This window comes from Camelina sativa, chromosome 17, assembly GCF_030686135.1.
Source record: "Camelina sativa cultivar CO46 ecotype springtype chromosome 17, ASM3068613v1".
Classification (NCBI taxonomy): Eukaryota; Viridiplantae; Streptophyta; class Magnoliopsida; order Brassicales; family Brassicaceae; genus Camelina; species Camelina sativa.
In genome coordinates, this window is record NC_141896.1 from 4,651,696 (window position 1) to 4,667,304 (window position 15,609).

General features: G+C 39.5%; 3 protein-coding genes and 2 pseudogenes across 7 annotated transcripts; 2 read left to right on the forward strand and 3 right to left on the reverse strand.

Moving 5' to 3' along the window:
• Window positions 1-626: 626 nt before the first annotated feature.
• LOC104755378 (G-type lectin S-receptor-like serine/threonine-protein kinase At1g11280) lies at window positions 627-4,329 on the reverse strand. Of its 3 annotated transcripts, none has more exons than XR_015587009.1 (7): window positions 2,938-4,329; window positions 2,695-2,802; window positions 2,378-2,514; window positions 2,082-2,292; window positions 1,742-1,979; window positions 1,076-1,633; window positions 627-979 (listed from the first exon to the last, which is right to left on the reverse strand). XR_015587009.1 is itself a non-coding variant. In XM_010477745.3 (7 exons), exons 1-7 carry the CDS (start codon window positions 4,298-4,300, stop codon window positions 965-967), a joined length of 2,223 nt encoding a protein of 740 aa, XP_010476047.2. In that variant the 5' UTR covers window positions 4,301-4,305; the 3' UTR covers window positions 627-964. The 3 variants fall into 3 exon arrangements, 1 of the variants encoding a protein (XP_010476047.2); XR_015587010.1 differs by having other exon boundaries at window positions 1,076-1,279; window positions 2,938-4,297; XM_010477745.3 differs by having other exon boundaries at window positions 1,076-1,226; window positions 2,938-4,305.
• A 661-nt stretch (window positions 4,330-4,990) lies between these two features.
• On the forward strand, window positions 4,991-7,641 carry LOC104759174 (uncharacterized; annotated as a pseudogene).
• Window positions 7,642-8,000: 359 nt separating this feature from the next.
• LOC109129865 (uncharacterized protein At4g04775-like) lies at window positions 8,001-8,562 on the reverse strand. Its single transcript, XM_019238845.2, has 2 exons — window positions 8,401-8,562; window positions 8,001-8,288 (listed from the first exon to the last, which is right to left on the reverse strand). The coding sequence occupies exons 1-2, from the start codon at window positions 8,560-8,562 to the stop codon at window positions 8,001-8,003; spliced, it is 450 nt and encodes a 149-aa protein (XP_019094390.2).
• A 232-nt stretch (window positions 8,563-8,794) lies between these two features.
• LOC104755377 (pentatricopeptide repeat-containing protein At1g11290, chloroplastic pseudogene) lies at window positions 8,795-11,690 on the reverse strand (annotated as a pseudogene).
• On the forward strand, window positions 8,997-15,515 carry LOC104755376 (G-type lectin S-receptor-like serine/threonine-protein kinase At1g11300). 3 transcript variants are annotated; one of them, XM_087495734.1, is made up of 8 exons: window positions 8,997-11,832; window positions 12,307-13,673; window positions 13,767-13,874; window positions 13,957-14,135; window positions 14,217-14,427; window positions 14,510-14,747; window positions 14,832-14,961; window positions 15,033-15,515. In XM_087495734.1, exons 1-8 carry the CDS (start codon window positions 11,765-11,767, stop codon window positions 15,339-15,341), a joined length of 2,610 nt encoding a protein of 869 aa, XP_087351860.1. In that variant the 5' UTR covers window positions 8,997-11,764; the 3' UTR covers window positions 15,342-15,515. The 3 variants fall into 3 exon arrangements, with proteins under 3 accessions (XP_087351860.1, XP_087351861.1, XP_087351862.1); XM_087495735.1 differs by having other exon boundaries at window positions 11,325-11,832; window positions 11,979-13,673; XM_087495736.1 differs by lacking the exon at window positions 8,997-11,832 and having other exon boundaries at window positions 11,979-12,534; window positions 12,678-13,673.
• The last annotated feature ends 94 nt before the right edge of the window (window positions 15,516-15,609 follow it).

A 15,609-nucleotide genomic window follows, 5' to 3' on the forward strand; every position in this document is an offset into this window, starting at 1 on the left:
AAAAAACATTTTGCAGATATGTAACATTTTTTTTCTTACTTATGCATTTTTTGTATACTTTCAGATAATTGGAGAACATTATGCAGTATACAAAACCTTATACGCAGATTGTACTTAGGGTGAGGAGACAAGCTTTTAGACTTGTTTGAGTTCACTTTTTTTTGTGAAATCGATGAAGTTCATTTCAATTACTAGTGCTTAGGATGAGGAGACAATCTTTTAAATTGTTTGAGTTCACTATAAACTTGATAAGTCCAGTTTTAGGAAATACCAAACTTGAACATGTCTTTTGAACATTGTTTGTCTTGCTTCTCTAATCTCGATCAACCGGAAAAAAATTGGAGACTTCCAAGTTATAGTTTATTTCCATTAACAAAAATTGTAAAATTTCAATACTCCTAATCGAAACTTATATTTTCATATTTTTATGGAGAATTCAATCGAAAATCTAAACAATATTATTTTAGATTTCATAAAATCATTTTCACAATAACAAAAGCTAATTATATAATCACAGCAGGTTCCTCATATTCAGTTTTAATAATCTCAAAACAAAGGATTCTTCGTAGTAGACTAAACTCTGATTGATGATTTTGTGCCGCTTTGATGTGGATTATATCAAATTCTTTGTAATTGTTTATAAAATCATTAATAAATAATTTTATCGCCCATATTGTTTCTCAGTTTATCGCCCATATATCTCCGTTTGTGTTATATGATTCACAGACTCTGACACTGAGACAACACTCTCTTGATCTTGAATCTGCAATGCAAAGACTGGTTGCTTCGGAGTCGGAAGATCTGTTGCACTTGTGATCATGGACACCACTTGAGCAATGTTTGGCCTATCAATAGCTTGTTGTTGGATGCAGAGTAGACCAATCTGAACACATCGAGCGACTTCAACTGGAGAACACGAGCTGCTAATATCTTGATCCAGCATATCCACTCCACCGGTCTCGAGTCAAGATTCCCATGCCTAGTATATAGTTTAAAAATTGACTGCATCTCAGAATTTGTTTGCACCACAAAGACTGTGGTTTAAAACACTAGGTGGATAGAAAAAATGTCTTACATATTCAAGAAGGGTTTTGCCTTCCTTTCCACAGCTCAAGCTTGAAATCTTCTTCCCGCTTATGATTTCTAACTGCAGAACTCCGAAAGCATATATGTCAGACTTCTCTGAGAACATCCCCGTCCATGCATACTCCGGAGACATGTATCCTCTGTTCATATCCAAACAGTGCCGGTCCGACATTTATCAGTGCCCTATGCCGAACTAAAAAACATGCCCTTTTATATATTACCAAAAAATTATAATTAATGATATATAAGACTTTATGTTTAGTGTTTTGAAAATTTATTAACACAAACCAAAATCAAAACATTTGTTTTGATGAAAAGATTTATCTAATAGTTTAACAAAGCAAACTATTAACCTCAAAATGGAAAAAATCAAAACTAAAACTAACAATTAACCTCAAAAACTATGATTTGCACTTATATTAAAGTCCACATTTTTGTAAAAATCTTTAGATATATATAAAAACTCTATAATAATTTTACAAAAAAATGCCCTAATTTTTTTGATGCTCTAATCCTTTGCTTGAGTTGATTGCCCTATGGACCGGCCCTGCCAAACAGTCCGCTAAGTTTGTTATTTGGTTTAATGTTAAGATACGTCCGCTAAGTTGACACTATTAATACTTTGACTGAGCATGTCCTTGGGATAGATACTTACAAAGTTCCAACAACCCTACGAGTGTTGTCTTGATGTTGGGTTCCTTGAAACATCCGAGCCAATCCAAAATCTGATATTTTTGGGTTCATGTTCTCGTCCAAGAGAATGTTGCTGACCTTCAGATCTCGGTGTATGACCCTCAGGCATGAGTCACGATGAAGATAGAGAAGCCCACGTGCAACACCTTGAATGATGTTGAACCTCTTAGGCCAATCAATCTGAAGCTTTAGCGTCAAATCTAGCAAATAAGATAAAGCATATTAATGAGCATGAAAGATCATTCTCATATGATAAAAGGGAAAGGAAAATTGTAGAGGCAACTGCAGGAAAAGGAGCAGACCAAAGAGAAAATTATCGAGGCTTTTGTTCACTAGAAACTCATAAATTAGTAGCTTTTCTTCTCCATCAATGCAACATCCCAAAAGCCGAACCAAGTTTCTGTGTTGTAGTTTTGAGATGAGTTTTATTTCGTTCATGAACTCTTCTGTGCCCTGTCCTGAGCTACTAGAAAGGCGTTTAACGGCTACTTCCTTCCTGTCTGGCAGTTTTCCCTAGAAGCAACGTTGCAGACAGTCATCCACAGAACAAAGAATGACACAGACATGAGAAGCCCAAAGTAAACCAATTATCACTTACCTTATAAACGGGACCAAATCCACCTTGACCGAGTTTGTTTGAAACATTGAAGTTATTGGTAGCAGCTCGTATAGTATTCATCTCAAAGAATGTTAAACCTGAGATTTCTTGTGGTTCCAAACCATTTTTCCATGAATCTTGTGGATTGTTGAAGAACACCCCAAGTTGGCCCAACAAGTCACAAATGTCTGTGAGTTAGTATGTAATTTGATCACGAGATAGAGGTGTCGAATGCCTCTTTTCTGCTTTAACATAATTAAAGATGAAAACAAAGCACAAGAAAAGAAAGAGCGCTACTATGTTATCCGGTGTCTCACCATTTTGCTTTGCTCTGTATCTCCAGTACTTAAATGTGGCAAAGGCTAAAATCACAAAAATGGAAAGGCTGATACTACTCGCAATAATCTTGGTTCTCCTGCTTCCGGCTGAGAGATTTACCACCAAAAACAATTGTGATAAGTAAAAACCTTACTGCAGTTGAAATGAACTCATAAACGAAGTTAAAGAGTAAATGCAACAAAAATGATGGGTCTTTATGGGAAAATGTCTTTCAGCCCTACCCAGTTCTGAACTTGCAAGACGAATGGAAAGAAACTCTCCTCCAATGGAATATCTAACTGTGTCTATTAGCTCTTGATTCCAAAGCAAACATCCAATTCCAGTAATGTACGCAAAAGCAGTGCAAGAGCAATTGCTGAGACAACCCTGGTGGCATTGATCTGCATCCACAAAGCTTGCGTATTCGTAGAGATCCGGAGGCTTTACATTAGCCAGACGATAGAAGACGTCTGATCCTTTTCCTTGTGTTTTTGTAGATGATTTTGCCTGACAAGATAATCCTGTACGTCTCACACATCCACAAGATAATGTTGGTACAAACCCTCTTATGCATTTACACTTTGTGGGATTGGACGTCACACACAATCCAAAAGGTCCACATGCACCATACAGATCACATGAATTCGCTGGAGTCACAAATTTCAAAACCCAGCCTGTCCTATTGTACATAAAAGTCTTTACATATCCCTCTGATGTTATGATGACTCGTGTAAGCTCAGAATTTCTCTGTAGATAAGAGAAGTACCCTGTTCCATTTCCTACATCTTGTGAAAGGCTGAATGGACTTGTGTACGATTCATCCATTAGTGGTACGCCAGTGAACCCGGTCTTAGCCCATGGACCACTTCTCTTATAAAGTGCCGAGCCTCTCATAGTAACAATCTGTGCTGGCACTTGTGGCGTTAGCTGAACTACAAAATCACCAGGGGATGGATCAGTGTGGCTTTTCCATGAACTCAATACTCGCCTCTCCCCATTGGCAAGGTTGTACATCAGCGATGAGTAAGGCAACATAGTATCACCAAGATTCTCGAAACTTTGCCACAAAAGATTTCTTGAAACATCATCAACGATGACAAGATTTCCGGTATCTAAGAGCTTTGCATGACAGTTGTTAGATGTGGAAGGTCTTCTGGTTGACCAAACAACATTTTTTCTGCTGTCAAGCAAAATAAGACTACCATTACTGCTGATAGTAAGGTTTGGCACAGGATTTGTGATCGGCGTTTCTCTGTTAGCCACCCACACAACCACCCGTGGTGTAATTTTCTTGAACCAGATCCCGACATACTGATTCTGAGAGTTGTTAGGCGTGAAGAATCCTAACTCATAAGTTCCACCAGGGGAACTAAGAGTTTGACCCAATGTCAAAGGACTTGAAATAGTTATAGCTGCATAGCCACAGCTTAAGAATATACTTAACCCCAGAAAGCAAGGAAAGAGAACAATACCAATCTCTCCCAAGTGTATTCCCATGTGTCCAAACGAGCTCTCCTTCAGATCTGAATGTAATGAAGAAAACTTCTGTTTGATTAACTGAAAGCACTGAGACAAAATGATTTGTATTGTTTTATATTTTGACATCTCACTTCTTTGGATAGAATAATAAAGGGTTTTGTGCAAAAAAACCTTCCAACTAGTTTTTTTTTTGCAAGAAAACCCTCAAGGTGTGGAAAATGCAAGTCAATACCACCAACTCGAAAGTCATCCGCAATACAGCCCTCCCGTATTGATGACGTGGCATCCGTCTATATCATTTAAAAACGTAACAGAAATCAAAACGACACCGTTTTGTTACTTTTGAAAACGACAGAAAGTTTACCATCCTTGTCGTTTTAAAATCTCAAAAACGACACAGAACAAAAGTCGGGTTCTGTCATCTTTTAAACAAAAGCCGATATCGTGAAAGAAGTTTTAATTTGGGGATTAGGGTTCATCTTTGGGTTTGATTTGGGGAAAAGAGATAGAGAATTAGGTTTCACGAGATCTCTTGTATTGTTTGAGATATGTTCGATTAGGGTTCATTGTTGGGCTCGATTTGGGGAAAAAGAGATGGTTTCTTGAGATCTCTTAGAGAATTAGGGTTCTGTTCGATTTGATTATGGTTCATCGTTGGGTTCATTGTTGGGTTTGATTAGGGTTTTGTTTTATTGCGATTAGGGATCTGTTAGAGCGAAGAGGTGAAGGGCAATTAATCGGGTTGAGTTTGAGTTGAAGGGAAACGATTCGGGGAGAAGATTGATTTGAGTGTTGGGGAATCAAAGGAGGGCAACGATGAGGTGAGAATTGATGATTTTGAGAGTATCAATTGTTATTGTCCATTCATTTTGATATGTGCAAAATTTTAGAATTCTAATATTTTTGTTTTTTTGGTTCAGTTTTGATTTGTTTATGCATGTTGGTGGATATTGGTCAGCTGAGGACCAATATCTTGGAGGAGAGAGACATAAAGTGGGTTTGGTATCAGCTGAATCATTCAGCTTACGTATGATTCTGGTGCTTCTTTCGGAACTCCTCGAGTATGAAGACAACATGAAGAAAGTGTCTTGGTTTCCACTTGAAACGCCTGGTAAGAAAGAAGATATTGATAACGATGAAGTGTTGAAGAAAGCGGTTCATTATGCAGTTGGAGCTGGTGCATTAACCTTATTTATTGTTCGGGAAGATGATCCTTATATAGGTAGGCACATTGATACTAATGCGTTGAGGTATTTGTCAGACGATGAAGCATTGGTTGATGGTGAAGTTAGTGGTGGTAGTGGCTCTGAGTCAGATGATGAAGTTCAGTTTGAAGATATTGTTTACAGCGATAGTGATGATGACAGTCCACATGTTGAGGTAGATGAGAGCAAGTATCGAAAGTTTTGTATTGGTGATGAGTACAATACAATTGATTCCTTTAAAAGAGCTGTTACGAGATATGCTGTGAAGAAGAGGAGGGACATCAAATATGAGAAGTCAGATGGCAAACATGTAGTTGCTATTTGCTCTGGAAAGAAATGCCCTTGGAGGATTTCAGCAACTATCAACAGCAGTTCTAATAGAGTAGTAATCAGATCGTTAAATGATGAGCATAATTGTACTTGGCAAGGGGTCGTGTCATTGCTGACTAACTCTCGGATTGCTGATCTCTACATAGAAGAATTCAGACTAAATCCAGAGTTCTCAGCAAATCAATTACAACAGAAGCTTCTTAGACGCAACATCAATGTGCCTTGGACAATTTGTGAGAGGACACGGCTGAAATGTCTTAAGACATTTGATGAAGAGCAAGAAGAGTCTTTTGCTAGGTTATTCGATTATGTTGCTGAGCTGAAGAGAAGCAATATTGGATCCACAGTTGAATGTGAGGTAAGGGAAAGTAGGTTCCATAGGTTTTATGTGTGCTTTGCTGCTTTAAAAAATGGGTGGAAGAGAGCATGTCGAAAGATCCTCCATCTAGATGGAACATTTCTGAAGTGGAGAATGACAGGAATGTTATTAGTTGCATGTGGAAGAGATCCCAATGATCAGATGTTTCCTGTAGCTTGGGCGATTGTGGATTGTGAGAATACGCCAAACTGGTTGTGGTTCCTTGAACATTTGGTTGATGACTTGGGTTTAGAGTTGGGAAATGGACTAACACTAGGTAGTGATCAGCAAAAAGGATTGATTGCAGCAGTGAAGGTGGTATTGCCTTATGCTGAACACAGGATGTGTGCAAGGCATGTTTATGCCAACTGGAAGAAGAAGTATGCTGGAGCAGAATATGAGGACATTTTCTGGGCTGCTGCAGACTCTTACTATCCACAACAATTTGATAGAAAGATGCAAGAGCTGAAAGAGTATGATCCTGCTGCTTTTAATGACTTGAAGATTTCTCTTTTTTGTCCATGGTCAAGGTAATTTATCTTACTTGTTCTGTTTTTTTTTTCGGATATGACTTTGTTTTATTTGATTGTTAACTTGGTGTGTCTCTTGTAGGGCTTGTGGAAGACCTCCAGGGAAGAAGAGAAAGAGGGAGAAGGGTGAACCAAGGGAAGGAGGAACCAAGCTTTCTAAAAGAGGAACAAAAATTGTAAGACTCTCTTAATGTCTTAGGTTCTCTTTTTTTGTATTTGCATTTCTGATTTCTGACCTTATCGTTCTTATTTTATGCAGCATTGTAGCTTGTGTGGAGAAGAAGACCACAACAAGCTGAAATGCAAGAATGGACCAATGCCTAAGCCCAAAGAAACCACCAGGTAGACCAAGAAAGACAGCTACTGCAAAAACACCATTTGCATCAACCTCTACTGCCCAAGAAGATCTTCCAAGCCTTTCAGCTGCTCACCCAAAAAAACGTCCAAGAAGATCTCGGATAAGTCAGCCTTATGGTACATCATCATCACAACCAACTGCTGACACACCATTTGAATCGGCCTCAACTACTGAACTTGGTTTAGAAAGGCCAGCCCAAGAAGATCTTCCAAGCCTTTCATCTGCTCTCCCAAAAAGACGTCCAGGAAGGCCTCGGAAAAGTCAGCATGATGATGCATCATCTTCACAACCAACTCCTAAGAGACTTCCTATGTATGACACAGGGCCCATGTATCTACCAATAGTGAGACTTTCCAAGCCTTTTCGTTTGTCGATTCTTATTAATGTTGGTCTAGTCTATTTACTTTGGCCAAAAACAAAACTGAATTTGTGTTGTGATTGTGATTGTGCAGGAAGGTTATGGTGTATTCACCAGTCCTGTAACTGGTGACGACTATATTCAGGTAGGGAGGTCTATAACTGATGCACGAGACAACACCATACTACCAAGCAGTCTGTATCAAGCTAGAGAACGCAAGAAAATGGAGGTTTCACGTGGACGTGGAAAGAAGAAATAAGGGAAAGCATCATGTGTGTGTTTTGAATCTTATGAGTTGATTTCTGTTTGACAAACCTTTTCTTTTGTGTGTTTTAACCATCGTCTGTTTTAAACTTGAGTTTATTTCACAAAAATCATTGTGTTTGTTATCTTCTTAAGACCAAAATACATCTCCAAACCATTGTGTTTGTTATCTTGTTAAGACCATTCGAAATTCTTGTTGTTAAGACCAAAATACATGTCCAAACCATTGTCTTTGTAATCTTGTTAAGACCATTCGAAATTCTCATTGTTACAGACCAAAATACATGTCCAAACCAAATTTCACATACTAACACACACGTCATACACCAACAAAATACAAAACCATACACCTAAACTACTTGAAGAGCCTTTCAAAAACAATCAAAATTGAAAGATCTCCATCCGCAATTACTTAATATTCTACTAAAACAAATAGATTATCATTGCAAGCAAAACAAAAGCCGCAACAAACACATTCTTCAACTCCATAGCTATTCCATCTCTTTTATTTGCAATCAATACCTTAAGGCTTTCCAACTCCATCTGATTTTTTGATTGGATATCATAGAGGTGAGCAATCTTGTCTCTTTGGACCTGAATTATTTCACGCATTCGTTTCAAACTAGGACAGCCATAAGTTTCTTGCTTCAGTGCCCTTAGTTCTTCCATCATAGCTACATCCCACCATTTCCAAATATGACATTCTCCATCCTACAAATAAATATTTAAACCATAATTCAAATAAAATTTATCCACAATTCAACATTTATCACGATAATTCAACCATAGTCGCAAAATATAACCAAATTATAAAAAAACTTACATCTCTATTTTGACATGTGTAGAAGAGCCTTCCTGGGTTTGTCCTTGTAAAAGAAGGTTCAAGTCTTGGCCTTTCACCACAGTAACAAACTGTAGGAATCCCATATTCAGCATCCTCATATTCAACTTGACTTGTGTTTGATAGAGAGTATGAATCAGACATTGTGAACGAAAGAGATGAAGGAGGAAAAAAAAGACCAAACTTTGAACTCCTAAATCCTAATCGAAATCTATAACCTAAATCTCTTTTCCCCAAATCAAACCCAGCGATGAACCCTAATCCCCAAATCGAATTTTATGTTTCACGATCTTGTTTTTGTGACTTTAAAACGACAGGGGACTTTGTGTCGTTTTTAAAAGACGAAAATGGTGTCGTTTTGATTTCTGTTACGTTTTTAAACGATATAGACGGATGCCACGTCATCGATACGGGAGAGGGCTGTATTGCGGGTGACTTTCGAGTTGGTGGTATTGACTTGCATTTTCCACACCTGGAGGGTTTTCCTGCAAAAAAAACTAGTTGGAGGTTTTTTTTGCATAAAACCCAATAATAAACCCGAAAGATGACTTATGTTTCTCTCTCGGAAAAAGGAAATGCAATCTTGTCCTTAGATATATTATCATTTAAATAAAATGGATATACTTATTCTAATATAAAACTTCATTTTACATCAACCCTGTGTCCCTGTCCATGTCCAACAGAAGCCTTTGTTTGACTCTCTGTAGCCTATAGTCTAAACAGAAAGAAGACTTTTTCGCTACCAATTCCACAACAAACACTTTTCAGCTTCACATGTAATGGGAAAGAAAGGAAAAACAGAGTTGGCAAAAATGAATAAATTGCCTGGATTCCAAACGAGACTTTGCTCATATATCTACAGCGAAGATATCATCATTCGTGATCAGCTTTCATCTTGTTTTATAATACAACAAATTGTAGCTCTCTATGAGGGCTTCTACTTCAGACTAGGTCATCAATGTTTTGGGTGGAGGTCATCTCACCAGTAATCTCCGCATGAACAGACACCGTTCTTGAAATGGTGAAACCGTTGCATGTCTCGTACTACAATTTCCCGTCCGGTCACAAGGGAAATGTATTTTGTAGCAGTGTGACAGTCAGCACAGACCCGCAGATTCTTTCTAACATGAATAGTTGCACCAGCTGTTGTATTCAGGAGTCCAAAAGAAATAGCCAGCTTCTCGCTGTGGCTACTCAGCAACTGCTCTTTAACCTCATCTTCCACGCCGAGGATTAAATTTGTGTCAGGAACATAACCAGCTTCCTTGATCTTGCACATCAGCTTCTCAAGAAAAGCATATATCTTCTTGGAACTGGGATGAGCTGTGCTTCCTGAGAAGAAGCTATGCACCTCATTCTTTATCTCCACCATACTCCATCCAGGAGTTTTGCGCAAACCCTGTCTCGACATTGAAACTCTCACTTTTCCCACCTTTTCCCACATTGAAGCTGCACGATATATGTTTGCAAGAAGCACATGATACCCACCATCATCCGGGTTCAACTCAAACAGTCTCTCTGCTGCTTTCTCAGCGATATTCACATTTTTATGAATCTGGCAAGCACCTAACATGGCACCATATACATTGACAGCCGGCTTAACGGGCATCTGCATAATAAAGTCCCATGCTTCCTTCAACCGTCCAGCTCGGCCTAGAAGATCGACAATAGCTCCATAGTGGTCCATTGACGGTTCTATGCCGTAGTTTTCCTTCATCATGTGGAAGCACTGGAGTCCTGTCTCCACCAAACCCGAGTGGCTGCAAGCAGAAATAACAGAAAGAAATGTGACACCATTTGGTTTGATGTTGCCTTCTCGCATTTCTTCAAACAACTCCAGAGCAGCTTTCCCGTTACCATGCGTCCCATATCCATCTATCATAGCATTCCATGTTGTCACGTGACGCTCGCTCATCTTGGCGAAAATCTTTCTAGAAGTCAAAATTGCTCCACACTTCGCATACATGTCGACTAGAGCCGTAGTGACAAACACGTTCTTGTCCAGACAACTTCGCATAACAACACCATGTATCCACTTGGCCTGATGTGTAACTGACAGCTCTGCAAGAGCAGTTATTACACTCACGTAAGTAAACGTATCTGGTTTCACTGTCCAAGCCTGCATCTGGCTGAAGTAATTTAATGCTTCGATGGGACGTCCGTTCTGTGCAAATCCTAAGATCATTGCGTTCCAAGATACAAGGGTTCTGGTCTGTAATTTCCCAAATATAGAAGCTGCAGTATCAACTTCCTTGCACTTGCAATACATGGAGATCAACGAGTTCACTACCGAAACATTTCTATCAAGATCCAACTCAACCAGTAATTTATGAATGAATCTTCCTCTCTCAAGATCCCCCAGGTCAGCACAAGAATGCAAAGCACCCATGACAGACACATCAGTGGGTTTCACTCCTTCGTCCAACATCCTCTGAAAAATTACCAGTGCCTCTTTAGGATTCTCATTCTGCACATACGCATCAATCATTGAATTCCATGAAACAACATTCCTTTCCAACATCCCATCAAAGAGCTGTCGAGCAGTTTCCAGAGAACCACATTTTGCGTACATATCAACCAAAGCGGTGGAGATATTGACAAGAGAATCAAATCCACACCGCAAGGCATACCCATGAATCTCCTTACCAATACTCATCGACCCCAAAGCAGAAACAGCAGGCAAAACAGAGACAACAGTGATAAAACTAGGCTTCAGATTCTCCTGACACATTCGATTAACCATTTCCAAAGCCATCCTCGCCATCCCATTCTGTGAGTACCCAGCCACCATTGTATTCCAAGAAACCAAATCTCTCTCAGGCATTCTATCAAACACCTTACGGGCCTCATGTACCTGCCTACACTTTACATACATATTCTCAAGTCCAGCCATGGCAAATAAATCCAGCGAGAACCCACTCTTCACCAACAACCCATGAATTTCTTTTCCAACCCTAAGCTCTGCCTCGCCTCCGCAAACTTTCAGAAGATACGTGAAGTTATACACAACAAGGTCAACGTCATCGTACCTCATCCGAACAAAAAAATTCAAAGCTTTATCCAAGTCCGAGACTTTAGCATACCCTTTAAGCATAGTGTGATACAGAACATCGAGCTTATCATCAATGGGTTCAAAAACACGAGCAGCCTCAACGACGCTGCCGTAACGACAAAACAAGCTAACAAGCTTCGTCTGGAAAAGGTGCTCCTGATAAAGACCATTCTTGAAGACGAGAGGAAGAATGTGACGGAGGTCTCTCAGAGAAGAACATCTCTCTAGAAGAAGTGCCGCAGGGTGTTCGTAGACGTTAGCAGGAATGTAAATTCTCTGGGAGAGAACGTGACGATGGTGAGACGACGAATTTGGGGAATTAGGGATTTGAGGAACTGTTGTGGCCTGCACCAATTCGAATTGTGAGCTCATCATTGTTTTGTTCTGAAAAATCAATCCTTTACTGAAAAATCAATCCTTTACTGACGATTCATTCTCTTACTATTACAACTTTATCTTCAATGTCTGGATTTCATTGAATTGATAGTGACGTGAGATTGTTTTGTAGTAGAAGATGGTGAAAGTGAGTCACTCGTCTCAGGTGAATTAAGACCAAGTCGTAATAGACGGGCCAATTTTGGTCAATTGAACGTTCGAAGACCGCCATTAATAAACAAATGATGAATCCAAATCTTGCATCATCATCATCATCTTAGAACAGTGCCACTTGACTTGACTTTCTAACAATATTTGGACTTTTCTCTTGAGAATTTAATCCTCACCACAACATTACAGAATCACTTAACGCTACTCCAGACCCTACCATTGTTAGTTTGTTACATTCAATGCTGAGATCTTTGCTATTTATAGATCTGTTGTGTTTGTGTTTTTCTCAGGAGATATATTAAGAAAGCAAAAGCTATACCAAATTGGGAGTGTTCTTGTCTTCTTGAGAGGGTGGTACTTAAAGCTATGGGACTTCATCATGATAGCTTGAGTCGATTTGTTCTTGTTCTTGCACTGTCTAGCTTCTTCTTGAGTGTCTCTCTGGCTCAGGAAAGAGTTTTCTTCTCCGGCAAGCTTAATGATTCTGAGACTATAGTTTCCAGCTTTCGCACGTTCAGGTTCGGTTTCTTCAGCCCTGTTAATTCCACTAGTCGGTATGCTGGCATATGGTATAACAGTGTTTCTGTACAAACTGTGATATGGGTTGCTAACAAAGATAAACCGATCAATGACTCCTCTGGAGTTATTTCGGTATCTGAAGATGGAAATCTCCTAGTTACAGATGGTCAGAAGCGTGTTCTATGGTCAACTAATGTCTCTACTCAAGCTCGTGCCAATTCTACTGTCGCTGAGCTTTTGGATTCAGGGAACCTTGTGCTAAAAGAGACGAACACGGATGCGTATCTTTGGGAGAGTTTCAAGTATCCTACTGATTCTTGGTTGCCAAATATGTTGGTTGGGACAAACGCAAGAACCGGAGGAGGAAACGTCACGATAACTTCTTGGAGAAACCCTTCGGATCCTTCGCCCGGGAGCTACACTGCTGCACTCATCCTTGCTGCATATCCAGAGCTCTTCATACTCAACAACAATAATAATAACAGTACGGTGTGGCGAAGTGGCCCGTGGAACGGTCAGATGTTTAACGGTTTACCAGATGTGTATGCGGGAGTCTTTCTTTATAGATTCATAGTTAATGATGACACCAATGGATCTGTCACCATGTCATATGCTAATGATTCAACATTGAGATACTTTTACGTGGACTATAGAGGCTCTGTGATCCGAAGAGATTGGAGTGAGGCTAGGAGAAACTGGACGGTCGGGTTACAAGTTCCTGCAACCGAGTGCGACCTTTACCGCCGATGTGGCCAATTCGCGACTTGCAATCCTAGGAAAAAACCGCCTTGTTCTTGCATTAAAGGGTTCAGGCCAAGGAACCTTATAGAGTGGAACAATGGAAATTGGAGTGGTGGATGCATAAGAAGGGTCCCTTTGCAGTGTGATAGACAGAACAATAATGGGAGTGCTGATGGGTTTTTGAGGCTGCGGCGAATGAAGCTGCCTGACTTTGCAAGAAGATCCGAAGCCAGTGAACCAGAATGCTTAAGGACTTGTTTGCAGACATGTTCTTGTATAGCTGCTGCTCATGGCTTAGGATATGGCTGCATGATTTGGAATGGAAGCTTAGTGGATTCACAGGAGTTGTCTGCTAGTGGAATGGATCTTTATATTCGTCTTGCACATTCAGAAATCAGTTGAGGATTATTCCACAACTTTTCTCATATTCTTAGTTTTTAAGTGATTACAGTTTTACTAATTCTGTTATTTATTGCCAACTCTCTATTAGAAACAAAGGACAGGCGACCAATTTTGATCGGTGCAACATTGGCAGGCGGTATTCTTGTTGTGGCTGCTTGTGGTCTTCTGGCACGACGAATTATCATGAAGAAAAGAGGTCAGAATTGAACAAAATTATGTTTGCTTCTTGTAAGCGTTGGACTGTTTAGTTTTAACAAAACCTTTGGATTTGGTCTCAGCGAAAAAGAAAGGAACAGATGCAGAGCAAATTTTTGAGAGAGTGGAAGCTTTAGCTGGTGGTAATAAAGGAAAGTTGAAAGAGCTACCATTATTTGAATTTCAAGTGTTAGCTGCAGCAACTGACAATTTCTCTCTCAAAAATAAGCTTGGACAAGGCGGTTTTGGTCCGGTTTACAAAGTAAATATCACTCTTAAAAAAGTTATGACAACACGAATTTCTGATCACTCCAACACAACTGTTGACATATTTTTGCCTCAGGGGAAGTTACAAGAAGGGCAAGAAATTGCTGTGAAAAGACTGTCACGAGCTTCGGGACAAGGGCTTGAGGAACTTGTTAATGAAGTGGTTGTAATTTCTAAGTTGCAACATCGGAATCTGGTGAAATTACTTGGTTGTTGCATTGCAGGAGAAGAGAGGATGCTAGTCTATGAGTTCATGCCCAAGAAAAGCTTGGACTTTTATCTATTTGGTAATTCATCACTACTTTTGTTTTCAAACTCTGTTCCATTTTTTGTTATCATTGGTCACTAACAGAAGCTAATGTGTTTCAGACTCAAGGAGAGCAAAACTTCTTGATTGGAAGACACGTTTTAATATAATCAATGGAATATGTAGAGGTCTTATGTACCTTCACAGAGATTCTAGGCTGAGAATCATTCACAGAGATATGAAAGCTAGCAACATCTTGTTAGATGAGAATCTGATTCCGAAAATATCTGATTTCGGGTTGGCCAGAATCTTCCCAGGGAATGAAGATGAAGCAAACACCCGAAGGGTTGTTGGAACATAGTAAGTAACTCAACCCTAACAATATGTTGCACCTTTTCTCCATAGAGATAGTTATAAAACCGCAAATATTAATGTATTGTGCAGCGGCTATATGGCACCTGAGTATGCAATGGGAGGACTGTTTTCAGAGAAATCTGATGTTTTCAGCTTAGGAGTGATACTCTTAGAGATTGTCAGTGGAAGAAGAAACTCAAACTCGACTCTTTTAGCTTACGTAAGTCTACCTTAACTCTACTAAGTTTCTTTTGAGATTTTTCAAGCTACAAAAGCTTCACTGTTTTATAGGTATGGTCAATCTGGAACGAAGGTGAGATTAATGGTCTGGTAGATCCTGAGATCTTTGACCAACTCTATGAGAAAGAAATACGCAAATGCGTTCACATTGGGCTTTTGTGTGTTCAAGAAGCTGCTAATGATAGGCCAAGTGTTTCTACAGTGTGTTCTATGCTCAGCAGCGAGATTGTAGACATTCCAGAACCGAAACAACCTGCTTTTATATCTAGGAACGGTGTTCCAGAAGCTGAGTCCTCCGAGAACAGTGACCCTCACGCCTCTATCAACAATGTCACTATTACTGATGTCACAGGACGTTAGAGCCTGCAGAAACCAAAATATATGTGTAATTCTCAAAACTCTTTAAGCATTTCTCATAGCTCTAGTAATGTACAAAAGCTCTGTTTCATGATGTAAAAAAATTCTCTGTTTTTCATTTAACGAATCACTGTACGTCTGTACGAAATCAAATATGTAAAAATCTCTTAAGCTTTAGTTAGTCCTTGTAGGAGGTATAGGCTTCTTTTCTGAACAGTTCCACTTGACTTACCTTTCACTATAACAGTATTTGGATTTTTCTCTTGAGAAT

What these genes read in the sequence shown, in the direction of transcription:
- LOC109129865 (XM_019238845.2), bottom strand. Translation starts at nt 8,562, where the DNA reads ATGTCTGATTCATACTCTCTATCAAACACAAGTCAAGTTGAATATGAG. An exon ending in ACACATGTCAAAATAGAGAT is followed by an intron (nt 8,289 to 8,400) that starts GTAAGTTTTTTT and finishes ATTTATTTGTAG; the next exon opens with GATGGAGAATGTCATATTTG.
- LOC104755378 (XM_010477745.3), bottom strand. Translation starts at nt 4,300, where the DNA reads ATGTCAAAATATAAAACAATACAAATCATTTTGTCTCAGTGCTTTCAG. An exon ending in ATACAGAGCAAAGCAAAATG is followed by an intron (nt 2,515 to 2,694) that starts GTGAGACACCGG and finishes ACAATCCACAAG; the next exon opens with ATTCATGGAAAAATGGTTTG. An exon ending in CCTCGATAATTTTCTCTTTG is followed by an intron (nt 1,980 to 2,081) that starts GTCTGCTCCTTT and finishes CTTATTTGCTAG; the next exon opens with ATTTGACGCTAAAGCTTCAG.
- LOC104755376 (XM_087495734.1), top strand. Translation starts at nt 11,765, where the DNA reads ATGGTGAGACGACGAATTTGGGGAATTAGGGATTTGAGGAACTGTTGT. An exon ending in GTTTTGGTCCGGTTTACAAA is followed by an intron (nt 14,136 to 14,216) that starts GTAAATATCACT and finishes TTTTTGCCTCAG; the next exon opens with GGGAAGTTACAAGAAGGGCA. An exon ending in CTTGGACTTTTATCTATTTG is followed by an intron (nt 14,428 to 14,509) that starts GTAATTCATCAC and finishes AATGTGTTTCAG; the next exon opens with ACTCAAGGAGAGCAAAACTT.